Genomic DNA, 16,006 nt, shown 5'->3' with positions numbered 1-16,006 from the left:
TATGGTAGATCACATGTCAGGCCACAAAACAAGTCTCAATTAATTTAAAAAGACTGAAACCATTCCAAGCATCTTCTGGAATCACAGTGTTATGAAATGAGAAATCAGTTACAAGAAGGAAACTGAAAAATGCACAAACACATAGAAGCTAAATAACATGACACAAAACAATCACTGGGTTAACAAGGAAATTGAGGAAGACATAAAAAACTATATTCAGAGGAATGATAATAAAAATACAACAAACCAAATAAATCTATAGGCCACAGCCAAAGTAGTTCTAAAAGAGAAAATCATAGCAATACAGAACTGTCTCAAGCCAAAAAAATCTCAAAAAATTTAACCTTACACGTAAAAGAACTAAACAGAAAAAAATAAACAAAACCCAAAGTGAGTAGAAGGAATAAAATAATAGAGATCAGAGCAGAAATAAACAAACTTGTCCAAAAACACAACACAAAATATCAGTGAAACCAAGAGTTGGTTCTTTGAAAAGATAAACAAGATTGATAACACTTTCATCAGAGTCATGAAAAAGTATGAGGACCCAAAGAAATAAAATTAGAAATGAAATAGAAGATATAACAACTTACACCAAAGAAATACAAAGGGTTATAAGAAAATACTATAAACAATTATATGTCAACATATTTAACAACTTGGAAGAATTAGTTAAATTTCCAGACACACAATCTTCCAAGACAGAAGGAAGAACAACCAGATAATCTAAATAGACTGATTATGATCCATGAAATCAAACCAGTAATAAAAACACTTCCAATAAAAGTCCTAAGTAAATTAAAAAAATTTTCAGAAAAAATTTAACACCTATCCTCCTCAAACTATTCAAAATTGAAGAGGTAAAAAGGCTACAAAGCTCATTTTCCAAGGCTAGCATTTCCCTGATTTCAGAATCATACAATGACATTGGAAAAATAGAAAATTATAGACCATTATCCCTGATGAATATAGATACAAAAAGTCTCAACAAAATATTTGCAAACCAAATTCAGCAAAACATCAAAAAGATCATACTCCATGATTAAGTGGATTTATTTCTCGGATTCAAGGATGGTTCAATATCCACATGTCAATTAATGTTAGACACTACATAAATAAAATGAAGAATAAAAACCACATGATCATATAAATAGGTGCAGAAAAGGATGTGACAAAATCCATTATCCACTTATGATAAAAATTTTTAGCAAAGTGGGAATAGAGAAAAGATACCTCAACATAATTAAGGCCATATATGACAAACCCACAGGTAACAACATACTCAACGAGGAAGACATAAAGCAGCTTTCTTATGATTAGGAACAAAAAAATGTTGTCCACTTTCACCCCTTCTATTTAACAGTAGAGGCCCGGTGCAGAAAATTCATGCACAGGAGGGGGGGTCCCTCAGCCCGGCCTGCCCCCTCTCACAGTCCAGGAACCCTCAGGGGCGGAGGCGACCCGGTGATCAGGGGAAGGCGATGCCCCATCACACCTCTGCTGCTGCCACTGCCAGCAGCACAAACCTCGGCTGGCCCTGTTACCTGAGCCTCAGGCGGCCCTGGGTGGCTGGGCAGCCGCCATCTGAGGCTTGCCTGTGCCTCAGGGCAGCCCTGGGAAGCTGGGGGGCTGAGGGGACTGGGGGACCCCAGAGGCAGGCACACAGAGCGCCATGCCGCCCCAGCAGGGCTGAGTGGAGTGGGCGCTGACATCTTGTGGCTGTGGGCACCACCATTTTTGAGGGCGTGACAGTTAATTAGCATATTCCCTCCTTATTGGCTGCGGGCGCTGCCATCTTTGAGGGTGGGGCCGCTGATTAGCATATTCCCTCCTTATCGGCTGTGGGCGCCACCATATTTGAGGGCGGGGCAGTCAATTAGCATATTCCCTCCTTATTGGCTGTGGGCACTACCATCTTTGCGACGGTGTGAGGGTCAATTAGCATATTCCCTCTTTATTAGATAGGATAGTATTGGAAGTCCTAGCCATAGCAATCAGACAAGGAAAAGAAATAAAAGGTACCCAAATTGGAAAATAAAAAGTAAAATTGTCATAATTTGCAGATTACATGATATTCTATGTACAGAATCCTAAAGATTGCAACAAAAAAGTATTAGAACTGATAAATGAATTCAGCAGAGTAGCAGGATACAAATTAATATTCAGAAGTTGGTTGCATTTTTATAGTCCATTAATGAACTATCAGAAAGCCAAATTAAGAAAACAATCCTATTTACAACTGAGTCAAAAAATAAAATACCTAGGAATAAATTTAATCAAGAAAATAAAAGACCTGAACTTGAAAACTGTAAGAAATTGAAGAAAGAAAGTAAAGAAGATACAAATAAATGGAAGTCTGTACTGTGCTCATGGATAGGAAGAGATAACATCATTAAAATATCCATACAACCCAAAGCAATCTATAGATTCAATGCAATTCCTATCAAAATGCCAATGGCATTTTTCACAGAACTATAGCCTAAATAATTCTAAAATTTATATGGAACCACAAAGGACCCTGAATAGCCAAAGCAATCTTGAGAAAGAAAAACAAAGTTGGGGGTATCATGCTACCTGATATCAAACTATATTAAAAGGCTATAGTCATCAAGACAGCATCATCTATAACAATAAAAGCATAATATGCTAATTAGACCAGACGTCCTTCCAGATGTCCTTCCTTATGGACCAAGCTGCAGCAGGTGAGGGCCAAGGCAGAGGTGGGAGAGGCCTCAGCTGTGGCAGCAGTGGGCGGGGCTACAGCTGAGGCAGAGGCAGCCCCCGTGGTGGCGGAGGCCACGGCCCTTGCACGAATTTCATGCATCGGGCCTCTAGTATTGGCATAAAAACAGACACATAGATCAGTGGAGCACCCAGGAATAAATCCAGGCACATATGGTCAATTAATGAATGACAAATTAGACAAGAACACACAATAGGATAAAGATAGTCTCTTCAACAAATGGTGTTGACAACATTGGGCAAACACATGTAAAAAATAAAACACCACCACTTTTTACACCACACACAAAAATAAACTCAAAATAGATTAAAGACTTAAATGTAAAACTTGAAACCATAAGACTCCTAGAAGAAAACACAAACAGTAGACTCTGACATCACTCTCAGTAATGTCTTTTTCAGTATGTCTCCTCAAGGAAGGAAAACAAAAGAAAAATTAAACAAATGATACCACATCAAGCTAAAAAGTTTTTGCACAGAGGAAAAAGAACAAACGAAAAAGACAACCTATTGAATGGAAGAAGATATTTGCCAATGATACATCCAACAAGGGGTTAATATTCAAATTTTATAAAGAACACAATTTAACACCAAAAAAATCACAAACAATCCAATTAAAAATTTTATAGAGGACCTGAATAGACATTTCTCCAATGAGGACATAAAAAGATGTTCAACATCACTAATCATCAGGGAAATGCACATTAAAATCACAATGAGACATCACCACAAACCTGTCAGAATGGCTACCATCAACAAATAAGAAGTGCTAATAAGGATGTGGAGAAAAGGGAACCTTAATGCCCTATTAGTGCAATTGTAAATTGGTGCAGCCACTATGGAAAACAGTATAAAGGTTCCTATAAAAATTAAAAACGGAATTACTATATGACTCAGCAATGCCATTTCTGGTTATTTATTAGAAGAAATCTAAAACACTAATTCAAAAAGACAGATGCACCTCTATATTCATTGTAGAATTATTTACAATAGCCAAGATATCAAAGCAACCCAAGTGTCCACAGATAGACAAATGGATTAAGAAGATGTGGTACATATATACTATGAAATATTACTCAGCCATAAAAATGAATTATATCTTACCATCTGTGAGAGTATGGATGGACCTAGAGGGTATTATGCTAAGTAAAATATGTCACAAGGATAAAGGCAAATACCATATGATTTCTCTTATATGTAGACTCTAAAACACAAAATAAACAAACCAACAAAACAGAAACAAACTCATAGATACAGAGAATATTTTGATGGTTGTCAGATGAGAGAGTGTTGTGGGTATGGGTGAAAAAGGGGAAGGTATTAAGAAGTACAAATTGGCAATTATAAAAATAGTCTTGAGGATGTAAAGTACAGCATAGGTAATATAGTCAATAATATAGTAACAACTCTGTAGAGTGTCAGATGAGTACTAGACTTTTGGGGATGATTATTTTGTAAGGTATATAAATCTCTAATCACTACGCTGTATACCTGAACTAACATTATATTTCAACTGTAACTAAAATTTTTAAAAAACATTAAAATAGGTAAATAAATCTCTGCCAATGGCAAAAATAAGTTTATATGTAGCATATGTCAAATTTTCCTAAAAGAAACATTTTCCCTCTAAAACTGTTATCAGCAAGGCAAAATTATTATTATTATTATATTCCTATGTTTCTGAATGCCTACTGGGATCTTATTCTGCACTTACCTCTCGATGTACTCTGCAAGAAGTTGTTCTGTGGCAGATGAATACATCCACTCATTTCCAACTTTCTTAGTATATCCTGGTACCTCCTCATTTTTTTTGTTGAACTTGAGATTCAAACCCACATTTGATTTATGGTCTCCATGAGGGCTGAATTTAAACCACACAAACACACACATACACGTTTTAAAATTTTGTTGGAAGAAAAAAAAGTTTTGTTTTCAATTCTTAGAAAAAGTTAGTTTTAATTGTTCTTCTATATTTTAGTTATCGTGGTTATTTCTGAAGTAGCAATAATTGAAACAAGTAGAGGAAAGGCTTTAAAATCCAAGTTAAGAAAGCATAACAGTTAACAAAGATTATGTAATTAGAGAGGAGAATGATATAAGAAAATACAGGGAAATATACTATTGAGATTCACACACACCTTGATACCTTTTTTCAAGGTCCAATATACTAGCTGCTAAAAATAACAACTGTCTTTTCAACCACCTATAACGTGCCATTTAGAGAAAATGTCACCATCAGAGAAATTTATGCATAATTTTAAAGGAAAAGTCAGAGAAAATGTATACTAAAATATTGACCATTTTATCTTTATCATTCAATTTTTTCTGCCACTTTAAGTAAATTTCTTTAACATAAACTTACTTTCTCCTAGATCCTCTTCCAATAAAAATACTTCCTGTAAACCTTGAAACAAGGTATCCACTCACTCCAAGGCGACTGGCCAACACATATCCTGGGTTGTACTTTATAGAATATTTCTTTAAATATAAAAACAAAAAGGTCAATTATAGAAACAGAAAGCATTAAATGTTATTTCTTTATGTTTAAAATTTGGAGAAAACTAAGACATGACTAACCATTGGATTGTGGCTATGTAAGAATTCTCAAAAGCAAATGATCATTCTGCTATCCTCTTTTTAAAAAGGATCTGTAAGCAGAATCTTTCTGCACCTTACCTTCTTTAAAGGACTGAATTTCCAAGGACAGGTGAAAGGGAGAAGAAATATACAATTTGTGAAAATGTCTCAAGAAATAAACTCTACGGTAAGTAATAATGGCAAGCAATGCAGGCAGGAATTAAATGTTTAAAATAAATTTTCATATACTAAGTAGGGCTTAGTAAAGTACCTGGGAAAAAATCAGGCCTTGATAATTATTACAATGAATTAAAACATGAGTATGTCATCAAAATAGCTGCTACTGAGTGAAATTAAAAGTATACTCTGGCCCTAACTGGTTTGGCTCAGTGGATAGAGCGTTGGCCGGCGGACTGAAAGGTCCCGGGTTCGATTCCAGTCAAGGGCATGTACCTTGGTTGCGGGCACATCCCCTGTGGGAGGTGTGCAGGAGGCAGCTGATTGATGTTTCTCTCCCATCGATGTTTCTAACTTTCTATCCCTCTCCCTTTCTCTCTGTAAAATATCAATAAAATATATTTTTTAAAAAAAAGTATACTCTGCCCTGACCGGTTTACTCAGTGGTTAGAGCGTAGGTCTGGGTTTGATTCCTGGTTGGAGTGCAAATGGCAGGCAACCAATTGATGTATCTCTTTCACATCCATGTTTCTCTCTCCCCAACCTCCTCCCTCCCTTCCACTCTCTCTAAAAAAGTCAATGGGATAAAAAATATCCTCTGGTGAGAATTAAAATATATATGATACTTATATCCTACATAATAAAAAGGTAATATGCAAATTGCATCACTCTGCTATGCCCACGATTGGGCCGGCTGGAGGCGCGGGGGGTGGGACTCAGGGTGGCCGATTGGCCGGCGGTAGGAGCGGAGGGCGGGGACTCGCGAGTCCCCGACTGACTGCCGCTCCTCCCGCCGGCCTAAACGGCCGATGCTGCAGAAGGAACCATGGGGCCGGCGGAAGACGCTGGTGGCGGAACTCGGGGTGGCCGATTGCGTGGCTGCCGGCACCAGTTTTCCGCCAGCAGCAGTTTTCCCCTGGCCACCCGCCGATCGGAGCGCCTCCCGATCGAAGTTCCTCTCTGGGTAGCCGATCGCGCTGGCGGGAGGCGCTCTGATCGGCGGGTGGCCAGGGGAGAACTGCTGCTGGCGGGAAACTGGTGCCGGCAGCCAGGTGAAAGTCTATTGCACGAAACTTGGTACAACGGGCTTCTAGTCATATATAGATATAAATACTTGTTTCCCCTAATATTTATTATCACATGAAAGTAACAAGTATGTATAAGCTTGTAATTAATATACTCAATGAAATGTAATCTTAATGAACATTATTTTTTTAAAGTATCAGATGATATAATTTTTAATCACAAAGCAAATTACAAATCCATTAGCAACTAGAGTAAGTTATCATACATTTCTAACATAATGTACATAATAACACATATATATATATATATACATGAGTCATACAAATGTTTTATACTCATATGTTTTATTTTATATGAATACTAGAGGCCTGGTGCACAAAATTCATGCACTTGGGGGGGGGGTGTTCCTCAGCCCAGCCTGTACCCTCTCCAATCTGGGACATCCCTCTCACAATCCGGACTGTTGGCTCCCAACCACTCACCTGCCTGCCTGCCTGCCTGATCACCCCCTAACCACTCCCCTGCCAGCCTGATCGACGCCCAACTGCTCTCCTGCAGGCCCAATTGCCCCCAACTGCCCTGCTGGCCTGGTCACCCCAACTGTTCTCCCCTGCCGGCTCAGTCGCCCACAACTGCCCTCCCCTGCCAGCCCGGTCACGCCTACTGCCTTCCCCTGCCAGGCTGGTAGCCCCTAACTGCCCTCTCCTGCTGGCCTGGTCGCACCCAACTGTCCTCCCCTGCAGGCCTGGTCCCCCCCAACTGCCCTCCCCTGCCGGCTCGGTCGCCCCCAACTGCCCTTCCCTGCCAGCCCGGTCACCCCTACTGACCTCCCCTGCCAGCCTGGTAGCCCATAACTGTACTCCCCTGCAGGCCTGGTCCCCCCCAACTGTCCGCCCCTGCTAGACTGGATGCCCCAAACTGCCCTCCCCTGACAGCCTGGTAGCCCCTAACTGCCCTCTCCTGCCAGCCTGGTCACACCCAACTGTCCTCCCCTGCAGGCATGGTCCCACCCCAACTGCTCTTCCCTGCTGGCCTGGTTGCCCCCAACTGCCCTCCCCTGCCGGCCTGGTCCCCCACAACTGCTCTCTCCTGCCAGCCTGATAGCCCCTACCTGGCCTCTCCTGCTGGCCTGGTCGCACCCAACTGTCCTCCCCTGCAGGCCTGGTCCCTGCCAACTGCCCTCCCTCCCCTGCTGGCCTGATCACCCACAACTACCCTCCCCTGCTGGCCATCTTGTGACCACATGGGGACGGCCATCTTGTGTGAGGGCGTGAAGGTCAATTATTTTATCACCAATAAATACAAAATTTCCAGAGAGTGGTAGGTAAGAAATTAATTCAGCCACCGTTATTTTTTAATGATCATGCTATAATCACTCCTAAGTGGATAAAGATTTTTAGTGTCCTGGAATATAAAGTTACCATTAATAGGCTAGTAAAGAATATGACACAATTTTGCCATTAAGAACCTTATCAGATTTAGAAATAATACAGACAAATCAAGTATGCTTCCCAGAATAGATAATAAAAATTAAGGTAATAGTTCTCTATCACAGGTAATATCACTTTTTTAATAAGCATCTGGAAATATGTAGGGGCACATCATGTTACAATGCCCTGGCTGTTGCTCAGTGGATAGAGCATTGGCCCATGCACCAAAGGATGGTGGGGTCAATTCCCTGTCAAGGGCATGTACCTGGGTTGTATGTTCGATTCCCGGCCCCAGTCGGGGCACATGAGGAAGGCAACCAACTGATGTGTCTCTCTCACATTGATGTTTCTTTCCTTTTCTCTCTATCTCTCTCCCTCTCTCCTCATTCCTTTCCCCTCTCTCTAAAAATCAATGGAATAAATATCCTCGGGTCAGGAAAAAAACAGTAACAAAAGGCACACGCTACTACTACTCAGTTTTCATGGGCTAAGGATGCCAACTTCCTACCAGATAAAGGACATAATTGTCTTGCCCAAAATACCAATAGTACTCCTTTTGAGAAATACTGGGTTATAGTATAATTAAAATTATTAAAGTCACACAAACAGCCCTGGCTGGTTTGGCTCAGTGAATAGAGTGTCAGACGGCGGATTAAAGGGACCCAGGATCAAGTATGGTCAAGGGCACATATCCCAGTAGAGGCTGTGCCGGAGGCAGCCAATCAACAATTCACTTTCATCATTGATGTCTCTATCTCTCCCTCAATCTTCCTCTCTGAAATCAATTTAAAAAATCACATAAACATCCTAGAAATTGTAAAATAAATAGGTGAGAACATTAGGAAAGAGAAAGAAGGCTTGAGTAAAAGTTAAGGAAGGTTTATAAAGAGAAAGTAAGTACACCTAGAAACACTGTACACTAGAAGTGGGAAGGCGCCTGCAGGTCTAGAAAAAGCTAGGCATGGCACTAACTGGTTTGGCTCAGTGGATAGAGCGTCAGCCTGGGGACTGAAAGGTCCCAGGTTCGATGCCAGTCAAGGGCATGTACCTTGGTTGCGGGCACATCCCCAGTAGGAGGTGTGCAGGAGGCAGCTTATTGATGTTTCTCTCTCATCAATGTTTCTAACTCTCTATCCTTCTCCCTTCCTTTCTGTAAAATATCAATAAAATATATTTTTTTAAAAAAGGAAAAAGAAAAAGTTAGGCATGAAGGAATGAATGCAAGTTTTTCCACCTCCACTGACTCCCAGAACAGAGCTACAGCTTTTTCCCTAACCAGAGGCCCGGTGCACAAAATTCATGCATGGTGGTGCGTGTCCCTCAGCACAGCCTGCACCCTCTCCAATCTGGGAAATCCCTCTCACAATCCAGGACTGCTGGCTCCCAACTGCTTGCCTGCTTGCCTTCCTGACTGCCCCTAACCGCTTCTGCATGCCAGCCAGATCACCCCCTAACTACTCCCCTGCCAGCCTGATTGCCCCTAACTGCCCTCCACTGCAGGCCTGGTCCCCCCCAACTTCTCTCCCCTCCAGGCCTGGGTCCCCCCCAACTACCCTTCCCTGCAGGCCCGGTCACCCCAACTTCCCTCCTCTGCCAGACTGGTCACCCCTAACTGCTTTCCCCTGCTGGCCTGATCGCCCACAACTGCCCTCCCTTGCAGACCTGGTCCCTCCCAACTGCCCTCCCCTGCTGGCCATCTTGTGTCCATATGGGGACAGCCCCATCTTGTGTTGGAGTGATGGTCAATTTGCATATTACTCTTTTATTAGATAGGATAGAGGCCTGGTTCATGGGTGGGGGCCAGCTGGTTTGCCCTGAAGGGTGTCCGGATCAGGGTGTGGGTTCCCTTGGGGCGTGGGGAGGCCTGGGCGAGGGGCCTGTGGTGGTTTGCAGGCTGGCCACGGCCCCTAGGGACCCAAGCGGAGGCCCTGGTATCTGGGGTTTATTTATCTTCTATAATTGAAACTTTGTAACCTTGAGTAGAGCCAAGCCTCCTGCTCACTCTGTGGCTGCAGCCATTTTTGTTGGGATTTATTTATCTTCTATAATTGAAACTTTGTAGTGGAGGCCAAGGCAGGCCAGGGATGTGGGAGCTTGGCTTCCTCCATTGCCGAGGGCAACTCAAGCCTCCTGCTCTCTCCAGCTCCGTGGCTGCTGCCATTTTTGTTGGGATTTATTTATCTTCTATAATTGAAACTTTGTAGCCTTGAGTGTAGGCCTGGGCCAGCCAGGGCGGCAGAAAAGCTTAACTTCCTCCATTGCCGGGGAAACCCAAGCCTCCTGCTCTCTCCGTGGCCACAGCCATCTTGGTCGGGTCAATTTGCATACTCGCTCCTGATTGGCTGGTGGGCGTGGCTTGTGGGTATAGCGGTCAATTTGCATATTGCTCTTTTATTAGATAGGATGGGCCACTGTCCCGGTTTCCTATGTGTGCTTTCTGGATTCTTCCTCCAAGAGGTCTAATGGTAAGATTTTAGGAACTTTTTTTTGCCTTCCATAGTTTCCTCATGGGTATGCTGATGCCTAATGCCTTAAATTCATTCCACAGGATATAACACTTTAGATTTTACCTTTAGAGAAAATAAAAGTAGCAATAGCTGGCTGCTTGTGAATTAATTTTAATCAAGTTAATTATCCAATCAATAAGAAAAATGACAAATATATCAGGATCCTCTCCCTATTTTAACAGGGAAAGAGAAAGAGGACAGTGAACATCTTTGGAGAAAAAGGTCCTGAAAAAGGGTGCTGTGACCTTAAATGCAATTTTCAAGTTTTCTCTAGAGACTATTCATCTTTAGCTGAGTAGAGACATTTAACTTGTGCAAGAAGGCCGTATGCCACTTGTAAATAAAAAATGCAGGCTTTGATTAATTAGGAATCATTTAGAAAACCCATGTCTATTCCTAGAGGGTATGCTAATCAATGTGCTACTTATAAGTTTGAATACTAGTATAATAACCCATAATAACCATTATAGATTAATAATGGGATTTCAGTGATTCCCCCCCCCCCAAAGGTCTACATGAAGTTCTAAGCAGACTCCACACTTATTTTAAAATAATACTAGATATAACTGTAAGGAAATTTATTAAATAAAATATTTGCAATAAACTCCAAGAAGTTGGAAAAAATACCTTCTAATATTTTTTAAAGTTCATTAATTCCAAATTAAACAATATGGACTATAGTACTCACATGCTGGTTCTGTATTAAAGCATCAAGATTGGGTTCACATGGAATGCTGAAAACCACACGAATCCTACCTTCTGTAATCACATCGCCTGAATCCTGAACCTTGGAGAGAAAAAAATCCCAGGTTTTAGTCTCTTTCACTACATTTTACTCACTTGATTTTTCTATTTATTTGAACAGTGTTTATTATTTCCAAAATACGTTAAGACCGAGAGAATGTGACTATACTACAAATTTATGTCATTGTACCTTGCTTTAGTAGGTGTTAAACAGTCTTCTTTTTTTTTTAAATTAACTTATAACTTGCAAATAATTTCAAACTACCAAGAAGTTGCAAAACTAAAAACAGGTCAAAAAACACTTGAAATACATTTACCCAAATCAACCTACTGTTAACATTTTACTCCATGTTTTAACATTTGTCAGTTGACCTAAAAATGTCCTTTATAGAAAACTCTTTTTCCCCCTCTACTACCAGGTCCAGGCTGTGGTCAGATACTGCATTTAGTTGTCTTAACTATTTAGCTTCCTTTAATCTAGAATATATCCAGACCTTTTCTTTGTCTTTTATAACATTGATATTTTGAAGAATACAGTCCATTCCTCCCTCCCCACCCTGCCCTAAAAAAGGGGGGGGCAGGTTTACTCATTTTGGACTTATCTGATGTTTCCTTGTGATTAGGTTAAGGTTATATATTCTGGGCTACAATAGTGCACAGGTGATGTATGCTTCTTGAAGTATCACATTGGAGGTACATGATGCTCACCTGTCCTTATATCATAACATTAACTTTGTTCATACCATCAAGATGTTGCTTAATTTCTTCACTGTGCAAATAGTTATTTATTACCCTTGAAACTAATAAACAGTTTGTAGAAAAACACGTTCAAGACCATGAAAATATACTACTCCTTATAAAAAATTTCCCATAACTTTAGCCTCCAATGATGATTGTTGCCTAATTTAATCTTTATCCTAATGGTCATAAAATGATGATTTCTACCTCCAGCACTCTCCCAAAATTTACCCTTGACATAATACTCTAAGCAAGAGCTGAGCCCTTCCCTTCACTGTTTACTTATTTATTACCACTATGAAATAATAAATTCCTATCTCCCCCACAATGGTTTATAATTATTCATCACTGTACTTATTCTTTTCTATACTCAAACTGTTCCAGATTTGATCAGAAGGAGCCCTTCAACCTGGTTCCTGTAACTATGTGATACCCTCCCATCATTTTTTTGAGCACTTCCTTACTTTCTGATACAACAAGAGGCTCCACGCTCATCTTATATCCACCTGCCCCAGCCCTGTAACCAGCTATTTCTCTGAGATCCCTGTGTTTTTTAGTGTGGTATGGTATCAGAGGTTAAGAGCTGGGCACATGTGTTCACTGCTACCAGAGTGGTGTTTGCTTATCTTTTTGTGCAAATGGACCTAGAGAATATGTTATGTATAGGCATATATGTATATCTGCATGTGCCTTTTTCCATGTGAGAACTGGACCTTCCCAAAACATTAACCCATTTATAAATTCATCAACCCAATAATACATCTAAAATAACTATAGAATTGATTCATGTACACCACAATATACTACTAAAGAGAGCAGGATTTGAATTCTTTTTTCTCCCCAAATCTGACCCCATCATGCTCAAGACTAAAGATATATAGCCAAATACTATGTTCATTAGTTAGATGAATGAATTCTTTCTTATTTTTCCACTTCAGTATTACCTCCAATTTTACACCTAAGTGAAGAAAGGGTAAAGAATTGTATTAATTTCAAACCAGAGAGAAATTTAATTAGTAACAGTAACTAACTTCTCCAGCACAGCCATAATAGGGGGTTCCCAGCATAAAGACCATACTTCTAGGAGGAAACAAGTCATCCAAAGTTTTGATATTGGAGAAACGGGAATCAAAAGCTCGGATGTCCTATATAGAATGAAATATAAAAGTAAATAAATCATCACAATCAAAGCTTTCACAGACTGTACACAAGTTTTTCCTATGGGACTACGGCTCTCCTATATAAGAAAAGCCCAGCGACCACAATGGCAGAACGACCAGAACAACTGCTCGACCCGTCACTGTGAGGTGCACTGACCACCTCTCGGTCCCTTTCCCCAGCCAGCAGGCTCCCATCGCCAGTGGTGAATGGACCCGGGGACCCGGGGACCCGGGGTGGGTGGCAGGGGATGCGGGAGGTGCCAGGCCAAAGCCCCCACCCTGCCATTTGTCCCCCACACAGAGGGTGACCAGAGGCAGGGGTGGGGCTGGCGAGCAGGCGGGAATGGCTGAACTCTCGGTCCCTCCCCCGGCCGTCAGGCTTCCCATCCTGGATGGGGAACGGGGAACTGGGGTGTGTGGCAGCAGGGGGTGGGACTGGTGAGCAGGTGGAATGGGTCAACCTCTTGGTCCCTTCCCCGGGCCGCAGGCTCCAATCGCCGCCGATGGGGAATGGGGAATGGGGGTGAGTGGAGGGGGATGGGGATGACACCAGCCAAGGCCCCCGCCCCTCTGGTTGCCCCACACACAGGAGGAGCCCCTTCAACCTGGCTCCTGTGATTATTTGATACCCTCCCATCAAGGCCCCCACCCCGCCCATTGTCCCACATACAGAGGGCCACCAGCGGCAGGGGTGGGGCCGGCCCACTTCTCAGTCCCTCCCCCAGCCGTCAGGTTTCCATTGCTGGATGGTGAACAGGGAACCGGGTGGGTGGAGGTGGGGGCAGGGCCAGCTGCCAGCAGTTGGGGAAGATGGTCCTGATCACAGGCTAGGCCTAGGGAACGTACCTGCGCACATTTCGTGCACTGGGCCTCTAGTACTATCTATAAATGTCAAATGTAAAGACTGTCTACATACCAATACTGACAGCTAAAATTTATTGACTGCTTTTAGGCATTGCACACCTTTACTAGTTCATTTTATCCTTAAGACAACCCTCTGTGGCAGAGACCATTATTAGCCCCACTTTACAAATGAGGAGACTAAGGCACAGAAGGGGGCAAATCTTGCCCAAGGTCATATGGCTACAAAGTCAACTTAGGCATCTGTGCTCTTAATCATTACACTATAATGTTTCCCCAAAATTACAGGATCACTACATGCTTTAAAAAATGGTATTCCCTTACCACATCTAATATTACGAACATAACAACAGCCTTTTGCATATACTAATTTATTTAAGGCAAACATTTTCTTTTGAGAATAAAAATCTAAAAATGCAAGAGTATAAGTTAATGCTTGGATTTTTCTTTTAGAGATTAAGTTAAAAATAAATTAGCCCTGCCCTAGTGGCTCAGTTGGCTGAGCATTGTCCCATGCACTAAAAGGTTTCAGGTTGCATCCCCAATCAGGGAGTGTATGGTAGACAATCAATGGATGTTTCTCTCTCATTCCACCCCACCCCCACCACCTCTCTCCCTTCCTCTCTCTAAGTATGTCCTCAGTGAGGATTAAAAAAAAAAATTTAAAAGGACATGTTCCTAACCACAGAGTGTCTGAGGAATTAATCTGCCTTTTAAAAAAAAATATTTTGTAAATTATATTAAATAATAGTTTCCATTACACATTGCTATATTACTCTTCTATTTAGAAACCAATGTTAATATGATATATAGTCTGCCTTTATACAGTGTGCAATAGTGTACACTAAAATATAATTGAGACCTGATGGAGACTTACCTTGACAACAGCTTGATAAACAAAAGGAAGAACTTGTTTTGACCACTGTTTCTCTAGACGAACTTCACCATTTTGATTTATTTGATATTTATGACCTGTGAGTAACTGAGCATATACAACTGCAGAAGTTTCATTTATTATTATTCCTTTTCTTCTCAGATAGCTAAAAGAATAAAAAAGAAATATAGATATGTATGAGTGTGTATATAATCTAGGATGACAATCATCCTTCAAACCACCAATTCATATTCAAATGCTTAAATAAATTTTAAATAAACATGCTAATAATTCTAAGTACCTAACTTAAGAGTTTTGCATTTGTTTTTTTTACTCTGTGGATACCTATCCCAATGTCTGTGAAATTAAATGAGAAGTCACAGAACTATAAGAAACTCCTGTGTTTCTTACCCCAGGAAGAGAAAAGAAGTGTTGGAAAAGTAGAGAAATTGGAACACATATAGTGCCAGTAGGAATGTAAAATGGTGCAGTCACTGTGTAAAACAGTTGGGCAGTTCCTCAAAGAGTTAAACATATTGCCATAGAGTTCAGCAATTCCACTTCTAGGTATATACCCTAAGAACTAGAAACAGATACTTAAATATCTGTATATATAAAAGCCAGTGACTGGAACGCCGTAATGACTGGAATGACCGGTGACGCCCACTGCAGCCAGTGAACCACCCAATTGGGAGGTGGGGCCAGCTGGCAATCCTAAGGCCCCGCCCCCCAGCCCCTGATTGGCCTCTCCCACCCCAATAGGGGGGTGGGGCCGGTTGCCAACCATCCCTCCCCCATGGCCCTTCCCACAGGCTGGCCCCATCCCTGATTGCCCCCCCACCCCAATAGGGGGCCAACTTCCTGCAGCCCCACCCCCTGGCCAGCCCCACCCTTGGTGGGCCCCCACCACCCCAATAGGACTCCGGCTCCTCCCCGCAGCCAGCTCTGCCCCTGATCGGCCCCCCACACCAATCGGGGTGGGGCTGGCCAGCCAACCTCCCACAGACCCTCCCTGAGCCCCATTTGGGGGCGGGGCTGGCTGGCCAATTACCCACAGCCCCTCTCCCCAGCCGGTCCGGCCCTGATCGGACTCCAATCAGGGTGAGCTGGCTGGCCAACCTCCTGCCGTCTCCTCCTCCCAACAGGCCTAGCCCCGATCCACCGATTGGG

At 42.1% G+C, this 16,006-nt stretch overlaps 1 protein-coding gene across 3 annotated transcripts in view; it reads right to left on the bottom strand.

Annotated features, from left to right (window-relative positions):
- XRN1 (5'-3' exoribonuclease 1) overlaps positions 1–16,006 on the bottom strand; it is a 231,974-nt gene that overhangs the window by 71,271 nt on the left and 144,697 nt on the right. For all 3 annotated transcript variants that reach the window (XM_079777345.1, XM_079777346.1, XM_079777347.1), the window contains exons 21-25: positions 14,840–15,002; positions 12,973–13,086; positions 11,148–11,246; positions 5,105–5,220; positions 4,457–4,603 (exon numbers count right to left, since the gene is read on the bottom strand). In XM_079777345.1, coding sequence (XP_079633471.1) covers positions 4,457–4,603; positions 5,105–5,220; positions 11,148–11,246; positions 12,973–13,086; positions 14,840–15,002 — 639 coding nt within the window. The remainder of the gene's footprint in view (positions 1–4,456; positions 4,604–5,104; positions 5,221–11,147; positions 11,247–12,972; positions 13,087–14,839; positions 15,003–16,006) is intronic.

This window comes from Cnephaeus nilssonii (genome assembly GCF_951640355.1).
Source record: "Cnephaeus nilssonii genome assembly, chromosome: 7".
In the NCBI taxonomy this organism is placed as follows: domain Eukaryota; kingdom Metazoa; phylum Chordata; class Mammalia; order Chiroptera; family Vespertilionidae; genus Cnephaeus; species Cnephaeus nilssonii.
The sequence above is the reverse complement of the archived record's forward strand: the minus strand, read 5'-3'. Positions and strand labels throughout refer to the sequence as shown.